General features: G+C 38.6%; 1 protein-coding gene and 1 long non-coding RNA gene across 3 annotated transcripts in view; one reads left to right on the top strand and one right to left on the bottom strand.

Moving 5' to 3' along the window:
• Window positions 1-24410, top strand: part of pof1b (POF1B actin binding protein) — a 30801-nt gene that overhangs the window by 3602 nt on the left and 2789 nt on the right. For both annotated transcript variants that reach the window (XM_010737374.3, XM_010737382.3), the window contains exons 2-12: window positions 1632-1715; window positions 13743-13972; window positions 16090-16123; window positions 16425-16505; window positions 17238-17330; window positions 18541-18654; window positions 19406-19558; window positions 20102-20221; window positions 20372-20509; window positions 22186-22256; window positions 22432-22546. In XM_010737374.3, coding sequence (XP_010735676.3) covers window positions 1632-1715; window positions 13743-13972; window positions 16090-16123; window positions 16425-16505; window positions 17238-17330; window positions 18541-18654; window positions 19406-19558; window positions 20102-20221; window positions 20372-20509; window positions 22186-22256; window positions 22432-22546 — 1233 coding nt within the window. The remainder of the gene's footprint in view (window positions 1-1631; window positions 1716-13742; window positions 13973-16089; window positions 16124-16424; window positions 16506-17237; window positions 17331-18540; window positions 18655-19405; window positions 19559-20101; window positions 20222-20371; window positions 20510-22185; window positions 22257-22431; window positions 22547-24410) is intronic.
• Window positions 17237-24410, bottom strand: part of LOC113745677 (uncharacterized) — a 62980-nt gene continuing 55806 nt past the window's right edge. The window contains exon 3 of the long non-coding RNA XR_003462316.1: window positions 17237-17347. This is a non-coding gene — a long non-coding RNA (uncharacterized LOC113745677). The remainder of the gene's footprint in view (window positions 17348-24410) is intronic.

The following is a 24410-nucleotide window of genomic DNA, read 5'->3' on the forward strand; positions in this document are numbered from 1 at the left end:
TAGAATCTCCAATCTAATCTCAACTGAATCTCCAAGATTCAGGAGACTGGTGCTGTAATTCTGCTGGCTTTTATGCTGCATTCTTCTTGGAAACATTACTCATTTTATCTTACATCGTGAATTTTATTTTGGCTGTTATTGGCTCTGATTCTGTTTTTTTGTTTTGTTAATGCCTTCTGAGTGACATCAGAGCACCAGGACAAGTACAAACATCCTCCATCACACTATCAGAAAGTAGTGCCACTCTAAAGATTAAAGCAAAAATGTAGCACAGGGCAAAACATACTTTTGTATTTGCTATGGACTGCTTTGTTCTCATTGGCAGCCATTGATACTTGTGAGGTCTATTATTTTAGTATGTTCAGTGCTGGTATTTGAGCTTTACAATAAAAATTCAGCAGCCAGGAGTTGTGCCAGAAATCACTTTGGTGACAAAGACAGCTTAGTACAAGTCAAACCTGGTACCTAATACTGGCACACTGCATTTCAGAGTTTCTTTGTGTGATCATGTATAGATGAGAACCAGGAGACAAATGTTAAACAGATCTGAACTTTGGAGGTTGTGACAGTAACATTCATTGACGTCTTGTTGTGCTTCCATGTGGTGATTTAAAGCAGAATCAGAAACAACTGGAACTCTTTTAGGTTAAAGATCAAGTATTGGGTCATCCAAGACTAGTGCAGATCTAATTTTTAAGTCTAGTCAAAAAGGTCTTAGGTCTTAAGTCTTTGTTAAGTCTCAAGTCATTCATGAAAAATCCAAGGCAGGTCTCCAAGAGCAAAATACAAGTCCATATTTAAGTCTCAGAGGCCTGCCTGTCCCTCATCGTATTTATTTCTGGAATTTCACCAGATCGAAACTTCAAAACATGTATTTGCTTTTATCTTTCAAGTCAAGTGAATTCTCAAGTCCTCATTTTAGGACTAAAGTCTGAAGAGACAACTCTACAACTGTGACAACAAAACAGTTAGAGTGAGCTGAGTCTGCATTTTCAGTCAGCTGGAGTCCATATTTGATGTCATTGTGTCACTTAAGATCGTCAGCGGTCTCATCTTACATAATGCATTTTTAAAAGGACTCTACCTTTACAATGTCTCCACTCAGCTAATTTAGCAGGGAAACATGTTTTTTTACAGCTATTTCACCAGATCTGCAGTAATTAATCTCATTTCTACCTCTACCCTACACTAAACACAGCAAGTCTGAAACAGAAGGAATCACAGATCGCACAATGCATATACATTTTAGCTTGTATATAAACTCATAAATTTCCCTAACATTTTTGACACAACACGTGCCTTTGTGGTGTTTTATATTGGCCCGTGTCATTGCTTGTGTATTTCAACTCTTTTTAACAATGTCATATTTGTTTTTTTTTATTGTTTTAAGTGTGAAAATTCTTCTTTGCGTACTTATATTTGGATATTTGCTCGCCTTAAATTCCTTTGGAGAAAACAGTATTTGCACTTGAATTAAGTGCAAATAGTTCCAATCCATTAATTTTCCCAGGCAGTAAAGACTTTTTAATGTGTAAAGCCATGTATTATGTGTCTAGTGGTCCAAGGACTCAGGTTTATTATTTTATGTCTGACCGTCTCTGCTTTTTCTCTTCATCCGTTGTTTATTTCAGAGCATCAGCGGGCAGTCTCAGTCATCGGTGTTCAGCCAGTCGTCCAGCCCAATAAAGAGCCCCGAGCCGAGTGCTGAGGAGGAGGCAAGCACACAAACTCACACACAAACATTATACACACACGACCAGAAATTCACCTCAAAGCCTTCTTATTAGTAAACTCCCCCAGTACAGCAGAAGCCTGGCAACCACACAAGTATGTCCTGCACCCAGTGTAGACCAACTGGAGCAAAAGTTTTGCCTTAGTTTGATGATTCACTTTGTGTTAATGCTCAAACATAGAAATAAATGATGCAAATGAAACATCTCAATCTCAACAAAAACTGACTTTAAGAAGAAACCCCCGTGACAGACACTTAAGAGTGGTGACTGCTGCAAATACAACATACTCTTCAGGAAATGTGTCTGTATCTTGTCGTGACAAGTTGCAAGTAATCCCACTCTATAAAAACATCAACTCAGATTGATAAGAGAAACTGAGTGAGAAGCCTTACACCTGCACTATAGTTTAATCCGGCAGGTATGCAGTGACTACCGAAGGGTGAAAAGTGCAACTGACAGGCAACGAAACGCAGTGTTCAGCAATTAGCAGTCACTTCTAGTTCATGTATACGTTTGAGAAATGATTTAGGTATTCAAATCCTGTTTTTCATGCTGGTAGTGGCTGTGAAAGTTGAACATGAAATTTTCAACATATTTGACATGTTTGACATAGAAAACTACCTCACTAAGCATTTGGGAGGTTAAAAATATCCTCTGGTATTGTCCGATCCATCTGAGTTGAATGCCTCCAAGCTCATCAGTTTCTTTTATTTTGCCACTTGCAAGAGTTCTACTGCTTAGCAACCAAGCAACGTGTTCGTTAGCAAGGGTAAATAACTTGTTATAGCAACATTAGCACCACGCAGTCATGCCTTGCATATTTTTTTCTTTTTAGATGACAGGTGTGCTGTTGTTACAGCTAGCTCTCAGGCTTCAGCCAGCTTGACTCGCCCATCAGCTCCCAAACCAGCAAAACTATTTCCCACTTGCTGCACAGGGACGGAAAATAAGATTTTGCACAGGAATCACATGCGTGCATTTTTTTTTTGTCTCACTCCGTGTTCTGACTCAGAGACAATAAAACAGTTGTGTTGACGCTGAAAACCAGTTTAGACCTTCTGTTTTTTCAGGGAATCTATAAAGAATCATACCGATAAGCAGAATAATGACAGTGGCATTGGTATAATTCAAATCTAATCAGTTCCCACCCCTACATTTAATTTTTTAACATGTAGTTGGGACCTTGGAACCTAAAAATAACAAGAAAAGATGAACCTAGACACATTTTGGGTGTTACCAAAAAGTATTTCAGTTCAGCCCTGGTTACACACCCACTGGCAGCTTAACACCTCTATAATCTATTGCAATTCAGTTCAACAGCTCAGCTGTAAATTCTACGTTTTCAAAGTTCTCAATCAGTTTTTGGTGATCTGTCAGAAAAAGGTGTTCTTATAATTCAGACTGTCTGTATGTAACCTAGATGTCCAAAAACCATGTTTCAGCTTTAGATGTTTTTTGACCCACAGATGTTCACTGATGTAGTTTTCTCCATCATAAGACGTCATGTTGAATAGATTAGATCTTCAGAAAATTAGATGTTTAACCGTCTCAACATGCAAATGAACAAAAGAAAATTAGATGTTTAACCGTCTCAACATGCAAATGAACAAAAACGTGTGTCCTGAGCTTCCTGGGACTCTGAGTCACAGTGTGGTTTCTGCACTTGTGCCGACTCTTCAAATCACAATTTGAAGTGCATTTTTTGCGGTTCAATGTGGAGGGAATAAAAACAAAAAGAAGGAGAAGGGGGGGCATGTGTTGGTTCTGTGCAGACACACCCATAAGCATTCAACCTCAACATGGGAACATGTTGGTGTGTGAAAGCACAGTAGCACAAGAAGAACAAGTGTCTTAAAAAAAAAAAAAAAAAAACCTTCTCTGAGATTTACTGCACGTATCTGCAGCTACGCCCTGCCTCCACATTTACTCTGTTACAACAGTACTTTGTTCATATGACAGGACCTTAAACTGTTGCAACGATGGGTGTTAAACTGGGGTGTGTCCAGCCACTTCCCACAAGCCTCTGCTGTGGGTGGGAGCATTCCTTCAGATTTTAACCTGCAGCGTCATGTATATGGCTGTTGTAAAAACAGGGAGGCTCTCTGACTTAAACCGCTGACGGCACTTTGATGCCGTTTGTCTTGCGTATAATATTACTAATTCATAATTATTATTTATTATAAGGACAGTCTTCTTATCTGTAGTCCATTGTTGAAAGAAAAGTCTCTCGGGGCCTCTCTCTGAATTAAGTAAAAGAATCACCTCAAGGAGCTCAAGGTGACACTTTGATGTAGCTTTTTATCTAACATTTTGCAGTTTGAAATCAGAGAAAAGCAGAAAATTAGCACAGTTCAGAGGCTGGAACTAGTTAATATTTGCCATTTTTATTTCTATTTTTATTTATCATCATTAATAATTTTACCTGTCCCATTCGCCATTTATAAAGCCTCTTTCTGTGTCCTAACTTTTTACCTCTTGACTGGTTGCATAGTTCAAGTCTGTTCATGTTTGTTCAGTTCATCTCTTTATTGTACTAAAACAGGAACATCTTTTGGCAGTAATGCACCATAACAAGATAAGACATTAAAACATGTTTTCAACAATAGGCTCAGTACAAAAGTCCATAATAAAAATGTAACAAATTAGACTAAGGATTAATTCCATTAATCCTTAATCTAATTCCATTCCTTCTTCAAACCTTTTCTCTGAGAATCAAACCTTTAAAAAAAAAAAAACATTGAGAAGAGAAGTCTTGTAATTACAGCCTTAGGTTTTTCTGTTTGACCCTGACATCATCTGCAGGGGTGTGTGCTGGAGCCACCGCAGCCTCTAATCTGTTCTCAGTATGTCTTCAGTCTTGTGTCAAAAATAATTAGGGCTGTAAGGCTTTAGACGGTAATCTGTATGCCCGCTTCTCTCAACAAGACTTTCTTTTAATGGTTTCATTATTTGGTGATAAGACCACACCCTTCTGTGCTTTCCTACAGGAACAGAAAAACGTGTTTTCTAGCCTGTTTGTGGTTTAGTTATACTGTTCCTCTAGCTCAATGTGAAAAAAAAAAACCCTTGACATGCGTGGAAACTTCTTGAAAAGCATTTAACAAACAAACAAAAGCAGACCCGCTGGTAAAGCCTGACACAGTGTTGGAGGAGGGAAACGGGAAAAAAAAACGACGGTCAGTGAAGGCTGAAGTGTTAAGTGTCAGAGAGGATCTAATGTTTGACGTCTGTTGTGACAGATTCTCACTTAGTCTGAAGACAAGTGACGACAAACTACTAGGGATGAAACACTTAACAGTAATCACTATTAACTCAAATGTACCGTTTCACTAAAGGTTATTGTTATATCTTTGATTATTGGGGAAAAAATAACATCACCAAATAAATTTTCACAAGGAAATTTAAGAGCTTTTGGAACATCGAGAAATAAACAAAATACATGTCTTACACATATAGAAATCAGCAAAGGGCAGTGAAAGAATTCCAAATTACAAGATTCCTCTTGCGGTATCACAACAATGTGACAACACCACCACGTTGTACATGTACATTATTATGGCTATAATCAAGGCTATAATCAAGTCTCTTTTCATGGTCTTTTGACAGCAATGACAAAACCAACATAACATGATTGATTATCAAGGATCAGCAAATTACTGTCAGAATGGAAGGTGTGGTAACAAACCAGCTTTTGATAAACTGTTTCTTCTCAAGCTCGAACTTGGCGTGTTTTTGTAGTTCAGAGATGTAGCAGAAGCCCACAGCTATAATGATCAAAGTTCAAAATTTTGAATACAGTAAAATAATTAACCTCCTCACACACACACACACGTGGGACGACTCTCTAAATGGTCACATTCGGTGGATGGCACTTTCCTTATAGTTCTACTTAAAGCTGTAAGCTGAGGTTTACAGTCTGTCAGTCGGTACAGGCCGGAGCACCACAGCTGTATAGGATATGAATCACCTGACAGAGACAGGTTTATTTGTTCAGTAAAATATGGATTTCACACATTAAGATGACTATCTTGTGAAAGACCCGAGGCTCAGCAGCATGGTTTGTTACTTTTATTGGCCTCCATAAGCAACAACGGTTTCAGTCATGTATGCTAGAGCATACAGTGACAAAATATGTATATTCATTTGTGCACTGGACTACAGATGTTATATCAAGTATACACATTTAAAAATGTGTTTGTGTACAGTAACATTTACTGACCTCATTTTGAAAATAAATTCTGTTAATAGTTTCACTTTCAAATGGATTGTTTCTCTTCCACGAGCAGCAGCTGGTCTGTGTAGCAGCGATAAAGAGATTAAATATTTATTATTGGGGCGGTCGGTAGCGTAGTGGGTTAAGCGGCCGCCCTGTGTGTGGAGACTACAGTCCTCGCTGCAGCTGGCCCCGGTTCGAATCCCGCATCGGACGGCTAATTTACTGCATGTCACTCCCCCTCTCTCTGCCCCCTGCTTCCTGTCTATCTTCAGCTGTCCTATCAATAAAGGCATAAAAGGCCAAAAAAATAATCTTAAAAAAAAAATAAAAATTCTTATCTTTCTTATTGTCGTCAGCGCATGAATCCATGATGAAAAATAATCATTAGTTGGAGTTCAAAGTGAGCTCCACCTCAACAAGCTCCAGCAGTAAGTTCCTCCTTTGACATGAATGCATGAGTCATACTATTATAATGATAGCATATATAATAGTAGAGTAGGGGAAGTTTTTCCTCACCACTGTTGCCAAGTGCTTGCCCGTAGTGGGAATTGTTGGGTCTCTGTAAATAAGATTATTATTAAAAATGAAGTTATTACGTTCTGATTTGGCGCTTCATAAATAAAATTGTACTGAATAGTGGAACAGTTACAGTTTTTCTGCTTTTAATACTTTAAATATTTTTTTCTGTTTATACTTAAATATACTTTGACTGGCTCAGACACATTTATTCTATTCTTTTTTTATCCAGAGCGACACCAGCAGGAATGAACGTCTCTTTGACAGTGTGTAAACATTTAGCTTCAAGTAGGTCAAAGGTCAAAGATGAGAGAAGAGTTGAGTGAAAGGTCTTGAACAGAATGAAGTTCAAGTGTGATTAAGCAGGATGGTTGTTGACTTACATGTTTGCCGCTGTGAAGATGAAACCTGCTCGTCTAACAGCCGGAATGACTTTGCGGCGGTTGTACCCAGATTAAAACAGATTCAGGGATTATGGGAGTATGACAAACTGTATCTGACGGATGAATTTGAGCGTTAAAAGATTTTTTTGTCGGTGCTCAGCTACTTCAGCTACTTTTTAAAAGGCTTTTCTCACCACTGTGTGATGTGTGAAGAATTCATAATTATAGGACAGTGAAGGAGACAACCGCATTGTGGTGAGGCAAGAAACACTATAAGTAGTACGTCATCTTTTTATTGTTTTACGATGAGAGAAAGCCTCTTCAGTATCTGTAAAAATATGCATCTCCAGCTTTAATTAAATGGCCATAAATAACGTTTTCTCTCCTGATGCATCTGTCAGCGGTTGATTTGTAGCTTTAAGGCTGTTGTAAAAGCAAAAAAATGTTCTGCCAACAGGAATTTAAAGCCTTGCAACCCACCTGTTTTTTTCTTTTTTTACTGCGTTAACAAAATTCACAGTTTTGCACCTGATGCACAGGTTTGCAACCATGCTTTTCCTCAAAGTCAGCTTGCATCTCGTGTTAGTTTGTGGCCCTCAGATGTGGCTTACAGGCACCCAGTTGACGTTAATGACACCTTTTTAAAGCAGAAACATCTCTACGTGTTCGTACACTGTTGACTGATTTGTTTAAAATGGAATTCATACAGTTCAAAGTCATCTGTGTATTTTTAGCTTATCACATCTGTGCTCCATCTGATCTTCTGTCTGCTGCCGATAAACATTCACATAACTGAGTTATACCCTCGTGGTGCAATTGCTTTGTGCAGATACAAACAACATGTGGGTGTAGAGGTGGTTTCTTTTGAAAACCTTAAGAAAATATTTTCAATTTGTTTTGCCTCTAGTGGATTACAATCTTGATATAGTGGTTGTGAAAGTTATCATGTTATATTCACTATAACCAAGCCAGAGGGAATGACTGTCTTGTCAGTGTATTTTCACAGAAGCTGCAGTAGCTGTTGCGAGGAGCAGTTTGTTGATTGAAGAAAAAGCCAAAATGACTTCATCATTCATCCATTTTATTCTGCTTATTTGGGATCGGATTGCAGTGACTGCAGGTTATGTATTCCAGATGTCCCTCTTCCCAGAAATGTTTTACAGCTCCTTCTAATGGTAATCCCTTCATAGAGTACCTCCAAAAGAAGCGCCCAGGAGGATCCTAATCAGATACCTCCTCAGTTGCTTCCTCTTGATGCAAAGGAGTAGCGGCTCTACCCCAAGATCCCTCTGGATGTCCGAGCTCCTCACCTGATCCGTAATCTCATTCTTTTTGGATATCACTTCCCAAAGCTTCTTACAACCTGGATTGACTTGTTGATCTGGAAAAACCCCAGCCATAATGCTGATTGCTTCACCAATCCACCTGCAAAAATTCTACAAAAGCCAAAAAATGAACAGAACTCAACACTACAAAAAACAAGTTAAAAAAAACTAGCATAAGCTATTCGGTGATGAATTAAGAACAGTTGCATGACAGCAGTTAGACAGTTTCTGAGTATAATCAATTGCTAAAAAAGTTAAATTCAGTGTGTGTGTGTGTGTGTGTGTGTGTGTGTGTGTGTGTGTGTATGAACAGTTATACATGATGAGCTCTTTGTTAACCCCTCTACCTGCAGTTACATCAGACACAGAACCACTCCCACCTGATGTTTTTCAGTGACAAATTTTGTTGCTATGGTGACTTCTGGATCACACCCAGCTATGATGAGGATTGAAATGGATTTGCTTTGTTCATCGCCGTTGCTGAGAACACTACGGCTCTTTAAAAAAACTAAAAAAACAACATATTTTCTAACGATTTTATTGCAAATTTCTAATTTTATATTCAAGATTCTTGAATTTTGTAGCACTTGTTTTTTCTTTCTCTTACTGTATTTATTGTTATGCACCACAACAAATGTCTTTCTATAGGACATAATGTTGCAGGTTTATGAAGAAGACTAACGAAATTTTTTTTTTGAAGTTTAAAAAGTTGGAAAACAGAGATAGAGTCGGTTCAGGTCGAAATATTCTTACTGCACTGACGAACTGAACTGCGCACAAAATAGCTCGATGATGAGGCGATGTTTAGCAGTGCAACCACACAAAGACACACAGAGACTCGCACAAAGAGCCTGTGTGGTAAAGTGACTCTTCTCTCTCCAACAACAACCTCTAGTGTTACTCAGTCACACAGAATCCTGAGAGGCTGGCTCACACACTGACCTACATCACCACACACACACACCAGAGGGCCTGACATGGTGAAGAGGTGAGCTGATGATGTATTGAGCTTGAGTATTGGGTTTCTTGCTCTTTTTGGGGCGCTCCTTTTAACAGCTTGTAGGAGTAAAGCTCAGTTTCATTACTTTTAAAAGGAGATGTAAGGTGGACAGCAAAACTTATCTCTGACTGTAGATGAAAGAATTAGACACACAGACATAAATGGAGCATGCAATATACGTATCTATGGCTGACAACATATACAACAACCCTATAATGCATAAAGAACCATGTAAGGCTGCAACTAATAATTATTTTCATCATGATGTAATCTACTAATCATATTTTTGGATTTGTCATCATATTTTTAGGCTTTAAAATAAAAACACATAAGTGGAAAATTCAAATAACAAGTCATTTAACAACCTCATATTGTTTTTTACAAGCCTTATATTGTGAAAACAAATATGCTATGTATATAAGAAAATCAGCAAGTTCTCACATTTGAGTAAAACATTTTCAAATACTTGTTTTTACATTGCATGTTCTGAAAAAAATTGCTCCTATCGTTTTAAGATACAAACACTTATTTGTAGAAAACCAGCACATTTTTTTCACATTTAAAGAAAATGAGGTCTTTAAGAGTCAATCGGACAGAAATGACCTGATAAGATTTAAGTGTTTTTTGTGTGCCCCCTTTGACCAATGGCTTACCAATACTCTGTTCTCCCTGTGCTCTCACACATTTCTAGGCCAGTCTGCCTTATATAGACACACATACACACACACACACACACACACACACACACAAACAGGCGCACACACTCCACTGCTGCAACTCTTAACGCAGTAACCTGTCATCATAAGGTTGTTGTTATCTTCCCACACATTCTACACAGCGGTATGAGTTCAAGTCTGCAGTGGAATTTAGCGCCTGCAGGCCAGCTGCATATTAAACTCTGTCAGAGTCGACCTAAGGCATTTTTGTGAACCCTGCAAATGAACGCCGCCATCCCCACCACGAAAAACAACAACAAAAACAACGTCAACAATGTCAGTAACATAACTGTGTCAGCTTTACAGCTGTACGGCTTCTGTGTACAAGTCAGTGATTCTCATTGTTTCGAGATGATTTAGCTGGGATCGTAAAAAAGTTTTTTTTACAAAGTTTTTGTTATTAAATGTAGAACGCAGCTCTTTATTGGTGATTTGATTCAATTTGTCCATCTACTTTTGGTCCAAAATTTTTTTTATGCTTTTATGCGTTCATGCTGCTAAAAAGTTTTCACTGTTTCAGCTGTTATAGTTATTACAGACTTATTAAACTTTTTAAATCTATAAATTGCAAAGAAAACACACTGAGAAATTAATTTCAGGGCTATTGTCCGTAAACATAAGACATAGGTAATCGTCGGTGTGTATTCAAATCTTACAGGAGAAACTCATTCTCATATTTCCAGTACTTCTTGTTGGGAAAAATGTCACTAAAATAAGCAACATTACATGATGTGAAAGACGTATGTCTACTGATATGTGTTGCGATAATGAGCTGAGCTTCGTCTTGTTTTGTGTCCAGACTGGTTCACGTCCCTCTGTCGTCTCCTATCCCTTTCTCTGCAAGAATGACAGGCATGTTACCATAACAGCCACAGCCCTGCGGCACCATGACACACCCACTTCCATGTAATTACTCAGATCATATACCTACACTTCTTTTACAGGTGTTTGTTTTATAGTGTAGTCATGTATTAAGACAATATGACAGAGGTTTTTTACACTTCAAAATGAAAGATAGCATTGAGATAAGTCGGCCTCTTGAGAGATGTTTGTGCCAAGCCCACAGTTTTTATTGAGTTTGGCACTTGACTCTGTTTAGCTATGGTTGACCCACTTCAGATTTCAGAAGAGGCAGAAGAAAAACTTGTTTTATGTATTTTTGTCCCAAACAACACACTGGGTTCGCAGTAGGAGTCAAATTCCTGTCAGCCTGTGTTAGAGTCGGTTCAGGACAGGTTGTTTGGAGTTCAGTGAAATCAAACCTGTGATCTTTCAGTCCTTTTAGCCTCCTTGCTGCCTGTGTTGTTCTTCCTGTCTATAGAGTTTCTTTTTTCCAAAATGAAACAATGCTAAACCTCAGTTCCCTTCTCAGTGTTTCCTTCTAGTGATGACAGTATTTTTTTGGCCTTTCTCCCATGGGTTCTGCTGCGTGGTTGGTGGCTATAGGAAGTGCAAAAGGCCACTTGGAAACACTTTAAAACCACAGATACTGATACTCTGAACTACCAGTTTATCAGGAACACCACAACCTAATACAATCCAAAAACATCACCAAAACCTCAAAAAATGACCCCGGAGTGGGATGAGCATTAAATTGAAGTGCTGCAGGGCTCCTTGTGGGTCTTGGTGTCTCTCCAATGGCACAAAAGTGTAAACTTTACATGCTGGGAAATTCTGGCTCTTAATCTTCCCCCGGGCTTATGTGGAATCTGGCTGGACCGCTTTGCACAGCCACAACTTGGATACCTAAGAAGGCATTACATCAGACAAAATGTTCCTGACGCTGTACTGTATGTTACGTTATTGTCATGCAAATACATCTCGAGATGTCGCTTTCTTTCGGTCTAATTGTTTTCAATCAAGATAAACCTGAAACCTGAACCTCCTTAGGGTGGATGTTGTTCTATTCAGGAATACTGCACAACCCTGCTCATACTCTATATATATTTTGTGCTCATAATGTGTGATTTAAAATGGCACCTAGCTGTCAGAACATCGGTTCCCCGTTATTCATTCATGTTTCTTAAATATGCTAGGTCAGTTGTCAGATAGCTAGTTATCCAGCATTTTGCTGATCTACATAAACTGATTGCTATCTTTTTAGCTAGTGTTTCGCTAATGTACTTTACATCAAGCCAGACAAGTACAGGAAAGCCACTATTATATTTAATAGTTATAATTAATACTGAATGCATGTAGAAGAGCAGGTAAAGACGAGGGCTAGAAAAACAGATCCACCCATAGATACATTTTTGTCCTTCAGATGTGAGGTTAAATTAGGTCAAAATTGTAAATTAACAAACACATGCCTGTCAAAAAAAAAAAAAAACAAACCCAACCAACCTGTTTTTCACAGAAAAAAGCGCCAAACTTCAAACTTATCTGTATGTGGCTTCAAGGTCTGGTGGAACTTCCAGTGTAAAATCCTTTCTAACAACCAGTTTTTCATCTTTGGGGTTGAAACACAAAGACAAGACAAACACTATTATGTTGGTTTGGACCACCAGTCTGTCTGGCGTAAGCAAACACAGTGTTTGACAGACAGGTGTTTGCAGAGAGTGAAAGCGCTTTCTGTGTGAAGAGTACACACAACAGGCAGCTCAGATAGGCAGATAACAGGTTACGCAACATCTGTTGCTACATGTAGATAAATGGAGATCATGGGTGTGTTTGGCTTACATCACGTGTAGCTGCAGCGTGGACTGTCCGGAATGCAGGTAGTGATCGTGGGACTACAGGTTAATGATAAATGAGCCTATAGGAGGTGATCCACCAAATTATCAATATATACACAACATATGTAGACACTGCTGCACATATATTTTTCTTTACTTTCATTTCTCAGCCTGTTTTTTCTGGTTTGGGCCCCTCGTTTCCCTTTAGGACAGTGTTAATGCTACAATGTGCTCCAAACTTTTGGCTTGGTAGTTTCCTTTTCTTGTTTCAACATGCCAACTCCCCCCTCATAAAGTATGGGACTATAATGTTTCAGGTTTTAAAATGTCTAACGTCCCATTCATTTCTCTGTTATAAAAATGGACCTGCTCAGAAAACAAAAATAAAAAACATTTCATTTGCATTGTAGTGTACTGCAACCCAGAACTCTCTTGCTATTCCATTTTAGTGTGGAGTTAGAATTTTCTTACCATGTCTGTGTGAATCCTTACCGGGTGCCTCGGCTTCCTCCTACAGTCTTAAGACGTGCAGGTTAATTGGTCAACTTGACCAGGATGTACTCCAGCTCCTGCCCATTGTCAGTTGGGATTGGCTCCAGCCCTCTACGTCTCTGCAAAGGATGGTAGTTATAATGGATGTATAATTTTAATATGGTAGTAAAACGATGGACAATAGAAGCCTAGAATGGATGAAAAAAATGTGAAGCACATTAAAACAGCGAAATACCATGGTGTGAAAAATGTTAACAAAGACCTACATTTCTTGATTGTTATGCAGATAACCATTTGTAATTGTTTGCAGGTGCCATTGAGTCTGCTGTTGCTGCTTGGAGAATGATCCCTGTAGGCAGCTGCTTTGCAGCACGCTAAAGAGGGGATTTACTTGTTGGACAAAAGTTAATTTCTTGTAGTATTTACCGTATCAGTCTAATAATGATGGAATATCAGATCATAATACTGACGCGTGAATGACTTTTTGTAAGTCATCTGTGTGCAAAAGAACACATTACAGGGTAAAGGTTTGACTTCTTCACCATTCAGTCAGTTTGAGCTAATCTGTTAATGTGTCACTATTAAGTATGTGACCTTTGTCACTGCCTCTTTTTTGTTTTCAGCCTTTTCAGATCAACACGTAAACACGCTGTGGTTAATAATCTGTCTCTGGCCTGTCCCTCCAGGAGGAAGAGGAGTCAGTGGAGGTGGAAGAGGTAGAGATTGTCAACATCATCCAGCAGAAGCCAGCGATAGAGAAGATCTCCAGGGTGGAGGTGAAGAGCGAGGTGAAAGAACTGCCTCCGGCGACCAAGATGGACACGCGTTACTTCGGCGAGCTGCTGGCCGACGTCTACAGGAAGAACTGTGACATCCACTCCTGCATCTCTGAGCATGTGTCCAAGATCCGTGGACAGTAAGTGCACTTCATTTTAGGCATTTAGCTTCCTGTCCACAGCACTATCCACATAATGAAAATATGTGACTGAAAACATGAAATTTATAGGGGCTAATTATGTCCCTGACTACGCAAAACGATCACAAAAAGACAAATAAGTTCATACTTTTGCAGACATGCATTATTTTCTTACAGGTTAAGTATATATTTGGTGGGTTGACTCCACCACAGATCCTGATATCAAACACTTGAGAGTCAGCAATAAAGTAGTATTGAATCTGCAAGCTAACATATCCACAGGGAGATCATGTTCCTACAATGGCACCTGACTTTAACACGCACCTGTCTCATTACAATGTAAAACTGACTCTTAAACATGAGCCGCTAATGCTCCTAGCAACATTTTCTCATTTAGACGACTACAGACATAAAAGCTTTCCATGTGGTGATATCATTCATAGTCTGGTTTTATTATGCTGGCATGTTTATATGGTGGATAGATTCCTAGACAAAAGCTGTAGCATGTTGTCATGGAGATAGACGCTGGGTTTGGCGAGTTGGATTAGTACCATGGGCTGCATGTTCAAACAGGTGAAAACCGAGTATCGGTTAGTCATGACTTCTTCTCCTGCAGGTGGTCCACTGGCGATTTAAGTGTCTGTACACTTAATAACAATAATAATTCTCTATAAAAAACAAAACAAAGGAAATTCTGAAAAAAAAATACCTGCCAAAACTGACTTCAATCAGTACAGTTTTGTAGCATGTTCAGTTTCTGTTCAGGGTAACTGTTGAATCATTACATCACTTGAAAGTCTTGCATAAGGCAAGTAGTTACAGGAAAACTGTGTGGGAAATAGGGAGATTTTAATTGTCCAACTTTTCAACTCTGTCAGCCAGCTATGATGTGTGGCATGTGTCACTGTTGGATTGGTTTACAGTTAAGGCTGTTAAAGGAAAAAAAATCCAACAGTGAATTAATTCTATTAATGAACAGGTGTTGTGTATGTATCAAAGCCTAAAAATACAAAATCTTCTTCCAACTCCGATATTGTCCAAAAACTATTAAACACACAGCAATGATTGACATGATCAGAACACACTGATGTTTATTTTGACTCAATCCAAGAGTAAATCGATCATGAAGTCACCTATTGCTCTGTGGAGAACTGTTCTGAAGTCTCAAGTTTGGCATTATAGACATTGCCGTCTTTGTCTCTCTTTTTTGGAGACAGAAGTGACCATATTTGGATGTGAGTGCTTGCTTTTGGCTCAGTTGTCAAGCAGGATAAAATGTCAGCCTGACTAGTTTTAGAGCAAATCAGCACTGCCCGTTTGATGGTTTAATCTGAGTTTTCTGACCGTAGCTTGTTGTGTATTATCGTCTGTTTTACTCTAAATGGGACCATAATTTACCAAATGCTGTATGGAAGAAGACTAGACTGAAACCATAAACTCACAAGGAAACTCTTTACTGAGATACTAAATGAAGTAAGAAGTAGGCTCATTTTTACATTAAGCTCAATACAATTGTTGCAGCCAATGGGGCTGCCTCCTGCTGGCCATAGGAGAGAATGCAGGTTTAAAACACTTCCACATTGGCTTCACTTCACAGACCATAAAGCTCTGCCCACTAATTACTCAGTCCCACAGAGACCTTCCACTGGCCACAGACACAAACAATTTAACCACTTTTTTAAATTACAGTTTGCTTGGAGTCTTTAATTTGGACTAGAGGAATTATTAAAATGATAACACGAAAATATCAGCATGGTTAATTAATATCCTGTCCTAATTACATACGTTAATTTCTCAAAGACTGAACCTGACCTTAAATGTAGCAGCTAAGTAGTGTACTCACAGTAATCCCTCAAGCTAAATGTAAAGAATTAAGCCTAAAACAAACTGTTTACTTTCTGCTACCAAATGTTTGTCCCCAGATGAGAGGGGAATACCCTTAATATGACTCAGCGATAAGTGTTTTTGTCCACAAGGCGCCCCCTCAGTGTCTGTCGTGACTCATTATGAGACACAATCAGGGTCGTATTCGTTCATTAAACACACACATGCGCCTCAAGTTTTCTCCTATCATGCCTCCATCCTCATTGTTTGTCTTTCCTCTATGTGTGTTACAGGAAACACCAGCTGGATAACAGCAATGACTACAGGGTGAGAAACAAACCTGCATCACACACATCTGATAAATAAATCTGAACCAAGCTCGGCAGACACAATTTTGACTGTGGTCAAAGTTCACTTAGACTAAATACCAGATGAATACAGTACAGCAGAGTGATCCAGACAGTACTTTTCTGTGTTTACTACATGTTCTTGTCATATTTAGGGACCTAAAACTTCAAAATGAAAAGTAATTAGAACAATTTTTTTTGGAAGTGAGTCAGTGTAAAATGATGTCTTTCCTCTTCATTGATTTCATGGTTTTGTTTCTATTGTAACTGTGTGTGTTCAGATGGAGAAAGAGGAGGTGGAGGCTCTGCTTCCCAAAGGAGCCACTGAACTCACCAAACAACAAATCCGCTACCTGCTGCAGGTGAGTGACATACGGAGACCTTTTTATCTTCGTTTCCACAAAACGGCAATTATAACACACTCCCCCATCGACCCGAATATGACATCCTGTATTGATCCCCATTATTTCACTTATTGTGTTCATGTCATATTGATACTAGGTCAGAGCGTATTTTAGAACAAGATCTTTTCCCTGCCTCTGATACTTTGCAAACGATAGGGGGTTTTACTTGACCTCCTTCACTGATAGCACGGCGTGGAAACAAACAAAAGAGTTTCAACCTCTTGGTTTAGATGCTTCCTAAAACTGTGTAGTCTATCTAATTTCTATTTTCTAAATTAAAATTTTCATTGTCACATCACATCATATCAGACCCTAAAAGACTGGTTCATCATGTAATGAAGAGGCCTGTGGGAAAAGCTATGCCTCATATGTAACACGGACATTTCACACACCTCAGAGGTGAAAGTGGATCGCTGCCTGTTGAAAAATCTTTTGTTAAGGGGTGTAGGCTGATCGTTGTTATCCATGTTATATGTTTTTCTATGTATTATTATTAGTATATTTCAGTATTCAGACTCTAGTAATATTGTTGTTGTATACAGCAGGTTATACTAAATCCAGAGGGAGTCACAGACTAAAGTGATCACACTCTAAAGCAATGAGCTTTAGAGTGTGAGTGTGTATAATTCCTCAGAGCAACACAATGACCTTTCTAGTGTTAACTCATCCAACTGTGTGTGTTTCTGTCAGACTCGTCTCACTGCAGATAAGAGCATGCGTCTCCTGCTGTCCACCTTCAGCAGTCTGAGAGAAGAGCTCCTCCACATGTCTGAAGACCTGCGGGTAAGAGCTGCCAACACCTGAAAGACAAGAGAAACGTTTTCATGTGGTCAAGAGATGCTGAAGGGGTTTTGTTGTACCCTGTAATATTAAGTTAAATATATGTCCGGATGATTACAGTTCAGCATTGTAACTGATTTTCAGTCTGACTCCATGCTGATGGAAGAATACAAACAAACATGTCAGCAGTATAAAAATCAATCATCCTCACCTCGATCATTAAATTTATTACATGACAAGACGAAGCTTTAAAAAAAGAAAAACTCACAGCTTACTCAAGCAAAATATGTAAGCAGCATTTTAACGTTGAAGCTGGTCAAAGTAGGACTGAAGTTAATAACTTTATATTCGGGGAAGTTACTGCATAAGAAAATGTTTTCACATTCTAGATTTTGAAATTCCTTCGCTAACTACAGCTGTCAAATAAATGTTTTGTAGTTCAAAATGACAATATTCCTTTCAGGATCTAAACTAAGTAAAGTACAATTATCTCAAAATGTTAAATTCCAGTACTTGGGTACTATAAATTCATGTTATTACTTTCCATCAGGTATTCAGATGTTAAACTTGTGTTGGTACTAGAGTTCAGGCATTACTATTTCTTCGTAGAAGTGACTTTTATTTTTACTTTCTTAAAGTTCATTCTCCTGAAGTTCCCTTATTATTTTGAATATAGAGAAGAAAAATGTAACAGTTGTGATATTTTTTTAAAGCATTTCAATCCTCGCCTCCTGCTATGTATTCAAACAAAAACAACAGCGTGCATCAAGATGGTTGGTTGCTTAATAAAGTGTGTATATACAGATCCAGGTCTAGAACAGCATGTCCCCAGAAACTGCACAAGACATTTCACAGTAACGGCACAAGCTAATTAAATCCTTCAAATTACACCATTTATAGGCCTCCTGCCAGATACCAACAGCTTATTATTATAAAGTGTTAATTTAGTTAGGTGGAGTCAGTTTTATTGTTTGGTTGCGTTCCTGAGCAAAAACATCTCATGAAGACAAAAGGCAGCAAATGGAAATATGTGTTTTTGTTTTTACTTATTGATTTAATCAAGAGATTAGAAGGACTTAAACACAACATGACCAGAGAAAAAGCAGATTCACAATTTATCAAATCAGAACAATTAACAACAATTAACAATGCAAACAAAAAATCATGAGGAAATATCTGATGAGAAGACACGACTGTCTGTCTGTGATTACAGCGTCTGGAGAGTGAGAAGGAGGCCTTGGAGAGAGATCTGAGTTTCAAAGCAGACCAGGCTCGGCAGTATGACAGCCTCCTGGAGGCCGTCCGAGAGAACAACAGACAGCTCCAGGTACAGTACCCCGTACACAGTAGTCTGTGTTGTGTGTGTGTTGTGTGTTTTCTGTCAGGGTATTGATCTTGTCATTAAGAATGTATTTACTTTACGTCTTACAGGCACTTGTATTTGTTTAGCGCAGGAAACTGAAGAGCAATCATGTAAACACACATCGATTGTTTCCTTTTGTATCTTATTATAAGGAAGCAGAGAACCTCCTGTGTATGAGCATACAGTATGTTGGGTGGGTTAAATATCAGGCTGCAAATAATGATTATTTCCAAAAGTGATTAATTTGTTAATCATTTTCTGGATTAATTGATTAGTGCAGAAAATGGTGAATAGAGGACTAAAGAAACTTGAAAATATTTACATTTAAGAAGCTGAAATCAAAGACTTTTTACCTTTTTTTAAAAAAAAACAATGTCTGACTAATCGTTGAACAATATCACAAACAAGAAAGAACATGTACTAGAGGATCAGGTTTATTACAGCTCTCATAACTATGGTTGGTTAGATACCATTGTACTCACCAAGATGTGAGAACACAGCAACAATGTTATAATGAAGTCAGATGAGACAAAACACAACAGTTTACCTACTTTATTTGGAGAAAGTATGGCTGAAAAGTATGTTATAACCTCTGTGCAGACAGCTACTCTGAGTCTGGCAGGTCAAAGTTGGAGTAGGAAGTCAGCCTGTAAACTCTGATGCATGTGTTTCTGGCTTCTGACTGTGTGTGTGTGTGTGTGTCACCCCTCTCTAGCTGTCTCTGAAGGAAACCAGCGCCTCCCAGCGTACCCTGGAGAGCCAGCTCATGAGCAGCCGAAACACCGACTCGAGCCGCGAGTTCAAGGTCAAAGAGTTGGAGGGAAGGTTGAGAGCGATGGAGAAGGAGAACGAAATGCTCCGACAGAAGGTAACGCACCACCTGTCTCACTATCTCCATCTGCTAAGAGCACACAAAATGCACCCGTCAACTGAAACACGTCCTGATTATAAACAGGTCACTTGTAGGTGACATGTTTGATAATGCAGTTGTAATGGTTGTAACAGTGAGTTACAAAACTTGTCTGATCAAAAGTATGTTGATGAAGGGTTTGGAAAGGTGCAGGTAGCCTGCAGTTAAAACCGTTTGTCATCATTGACTGTGGTTACACTTCAATTTGCAAGCCAGCTTCTTGTCCTCGTGACATAAATCAATCCAAATGTTGCCAACAGAAGGACACTGATCATTATTGAATAAAATCATTATTGTTTACTTCTAACAAAGACGTAGAAGTGGGAAATGTTGTAAAACGATAATTGATGTGAGTACTTCGATTCTACAATGGACAAAGACCACTTGAGATATGAGAAATCTTGAGCAGCTCAGAAGAAATTATGACGCAATGTTAATTCTGTGTCATTGATGAGAATTTTCTTTCTTCTTTCCTTCCTTCCTCGTCCGTCTGTCCTTCAGCTGGCAGGACAAGCTAGCAGCACCACTCTTCACATCAAGACAGAGGAGTTGTCCCGTCAGTACAAGGACCAGCTCAAGGCCATGAGAGAAGAAAAAGACCAGGAGATACAGAGGCTGCGGGTGAGAGTGGAAACAAGACTATTGGATGGGTTGCAATGAAATTTCAGCATCCACCTCAGTATGAACTAGGGAAGACAAAATCATGTAGGATGGGTCATGTAATGATGTATTTAATGTAAAATGTCTCATCTCTCTCTGTCCTCCCTCCAGTCCCAGATAACGAAGATCCAGACGCAGGTCACCACCACCACAACCAATACCTCCTCAGAGAAAAGCCTCCAGCTGAAAATCTCAGAACTGCTTGCCATGTTGGAGCAGCGGCAGACCACCATCACCCGACAGGAGGAGGTCTGCACGACACACACCATAAAACACTGTTTCTCATGTTACTTCACCCAACTATTGTCTTAATGCTCAGGGAGGGAATTAGTTTTTTTTTTAACTTTAGAGATATGAAGCAAAGTACATGGCAATGACTGAAAGGGCAGACTGATCTTTAAAGTCTATAATGACAGCGTAACTTTGGCAAAGATGAATGCAGAGTTGAAGCCCACAGTGATGGATTACAATACATTGGTAAAACCAATGGATGCCTGGAACTGTAGAACAAAATACTAGTTTCCAAAATTAATCACCAGGCTTGCGTATTGTAAAGCATACATGATTTAGTAAAAGGCTAATGCATGGAAAAGCTTCACTAGGGTCCTGTAATTCCTGTTTATTACAATAATTTTGGCAATCTTTTCTATCAGTTATGATAACTTTGTATTCATAAAGTTAATTGCTGAGAAATACAAAATGAGGCAACATTAATAGCACAGGAATCATGAGCAGAACTGAAGTGTTATTTGTTGGTACTGGAGGAGAGCGCAGTTGAAATGGGATAAATGTTAATAATCCCTCACTAGGTAGTAATTGTACCACATGCCTTTGTTTTTAGATACAGATAGAAAACAAGGCAAGTGGTAATAAATAACAAATGATACTTATCACTATACTGTCACAGGTGCTACACTCTGACCGGACAAAAGGAATGAGTGTGAATGTGTTCACTTCTGCAGAAGTAATTTCTCAGGAATGTCTTTCGTCACCTCAGAGTGCTGGCACGATACATCTTTGTTGTTGTTTCTCACACAAACACACAGAGCAGCAACCACTTCTGTTTTAGATTAATATGCAGTTACATAAAATGACTACAAAAAGTTGTAAAAGAAGGACCCGCATTAACATGCCTCTTAGGTCATCCGATAGCAGGTGTACAGCCATGTCAGTTCACACCTAGGATTAGAATGCTCTCTCCACATGCTGTATGAGTGCCAACATGTGACTGAAACTCACTTCTCCGCTGTAAACATGTACGATTGCATAACCAAATGCTTTGTTGTTGATGGATATGATAATCTTAACTGGAAAAATGATAAGACAGACATAGACAGAGATCAACATGTTTCTGAGGACCCACTGATTAATGTACCAAAAGACAACTTCATAAAATTATTAACTGATTTTGGTCAAACTGGACTGAAACTCAGTTTCTTGATGAACAGATAGCTTTACTTGTTGTTAAAGTAACCGATCACCGCTGTTAGCTGAAGCTGCCAATAACTAGTCTGCTGAGTTCAAGTCTGCAGTCCTATTAGCTTTAAAGCAAAAGTAAAGCTTTAGTAGCTTTATTAAACCTTCTTCTCCTGGAAGTCAAAAGCTCCTGTGGTTGGATCACCAGTACCTAGTGCTGGGCAGAGTAAGCTACATGGCTAACTTGCTAACAGCAGCTGCAACTACTTTAGCAGCAATGCTAAATGTGTTCATCAGGAAACTCTGTAAAATCACAGAAGGTTCAGACAGAGCAGCCAGAGCTCGTCTTTGTTTGGTTTCTTTTTATGGATTTGCGCATTAATAAGTATTTATTTTCACTTCTGCAGAGGATTAAGTTGTGCAGGTGTTCAGGTGAAGTGAAACACACAGAGGCTGTTCTGTAAGCACAATGCACCTGTTGCTGACCTTTGACCTCTTGTGACTCTCAGGAGATCAGGAAGCTGATGCAGGAGAGAAATGACAGCTCCAAGAACGTCACTAAGACCATCATCACCAAAAGGTACAACATCACAGCAAAATATCTGCAATCTCATGTTTTTACGGTGCATTATAGAGCCGAATAACAGAAAATTAACTCTTATTATCCAGTTAACCTTTTATGTCATTTTTAAGCAAAAGCTTTTAACCAATGTTAGCTTTCTTACTGAACATGTATATGACTTGTGTGTGTGTAGGTACAGGAACCAATACCCAATCCTTGGTCTGCTGAGCGACGACTACCAGGTCACTTCGCCCGTGAAAGAGGCCAAGACCATTGTCATCGAGAGAACTGGAGAGATGATCAAACAGGTAAAAGAAGAGACGACCAAATAGAGTAATATTAGCCACCTACTATTTCTCAATATACTGTAAAACCACAGTGATCAGTTTACTGTGGACCTTGTGTCATATGAGGATGAGCAAATGCATTCTTAGAAATCTGCATGCATTGAGACACTATGCTAAATACTGTCCATGCCAGCTGATCGTACCACATTCAACACTGACATAAGGAAGGAGTCCAGAGGTCACGGTCAGAGGTTTCTGGCACTGCATGCAATACAATACTCAAAAGAAGTTACTGTTTGCATTAATTATGACAATTTCCAACAGGGTTTCTGATACTGTTTAATTTACTGTCCAATAAAAACTGAGAAAAGGACATTTAAATTTCAAGTAGGAAAAAGACATGTTCAAAACTAGGAAGTTTTTAAAGTTTATCTTGTGTTTTTATTTCTTTATGACTTATGTCAATAAACAAGAAAATATTTAAAATGATAACATGGCTTTAATAGGGCTGGGAAAGCTGTTGTTTATTGGTAAGTAAGGTATAACCATTTCCTATGAATCAGATGAATCAAATGCTGACACCTTGTGGTCAAACGGTGCTGCTGCAGATGGCTCTGCTGCAGGTTTTTACGTGGAAACCTGCAATTCAATGCTTTTAGTTAAGATTTTGTGTTAGATTCACATTCTCTGTTACAACATACTGTGTGAACGGGATTACGTGTTACATTTATGACAACTGAGAAACGGTAGTTTTATGGGGAAAATCCACTTGAATTCGACTTCAGATTCATAATTCCAACGCAGCTGACGGAGTTTTCTGCACTTTAAATTCAAATAATACAGAGGGATACAAAAAATGTAATGCAAAAAAATGGTATCTTTCCATTTCCTACATGTCATAAAAGCAGCAGGTGCATCAACTTCATTTTTTATTTTATTTTTGTTTATTCGTTGCAAATAAATTCATGTAAAGTGCATGTAAGTTATTTTGCCAGCCTTTGCTACTCAACAGTTTCCCCCACTGCCATATTTTTAGATGTGGCCAACATTCCTAGTACTAACGATTGCATGAGACAGAGTAAAGTAATCATGATATTATCATGATTAAGAGTTTCTGACTTGTTATAATTCAAACTGAAACTTGTAATCAACATCGCACTTGAGAATCAAGGTCACCTTTCACTGTATTTTAATAACTAATAACAACTAACTCATCTAACTGTCATTCAACTGTGTAGATGACATGCATGCTCACAGGTCATTATCCCATATAATGTTGCATTAAACCAGGTTACCTTTATTTGGCTTGTGTCTAGATGGGAACCCTAGATTTGTGAACTCTTGCACATGCACACTTGATTCAGCATTTGCAGCATCTAGTCTAGATAAAAAATTCAGCGTTGTAGTACTTGAGATTGGCTTTAAGACCACTTCTTTAAAGTCTTGTTTCGGAATTGAACACATTTTTACGGTCATGTCTCGACCCCAGACAAAAAGGGTTCTGGATTTCAAGCCCTTTAAGTAAATAAACCAAAAGACTTTAGGTTTTACACGGAACACAAACAGTGGCTTTCTGGTAAAAAGCACTGAAAGCAAACTCATCCCACTCACAGCAACAATACGTACAAATCTCACAAAAGTTTTTGCAAATCTAGGGGTACCGTCTACGATCACATCTACAGTGAGTACTGAAGGACAAAGTTGAACCAGAAAGTTGCTTGCAAAGAAACTTTGTTTTCTCTTCACTTCAGTTAATAAAAAACCTATGTTTTTTATTATGATGGCCAAAACTATGACCAAGAATATAAAACTTGTTATCTGTCTCATGGAAACTGCTCTGCCTATTGTTTCTATCCAAACATTCATCCATTTATTTTATTTCTTC

The sequence above is a fragment of the Larimichthys crocea genome, chromosome III (assembly GCF_000972845.2).
Source record: "Larimichthys crocea isolate SSNF chromosome III, L_crocea_2.0, whole genome shotgun sequence".
In the NCBI taxonomy this organism is placed as follows: Eukaryota; Metazoa; Chordata; class Actinopteri; family Sciaenidae; genus Larimichthys; species Larimichthys crocea.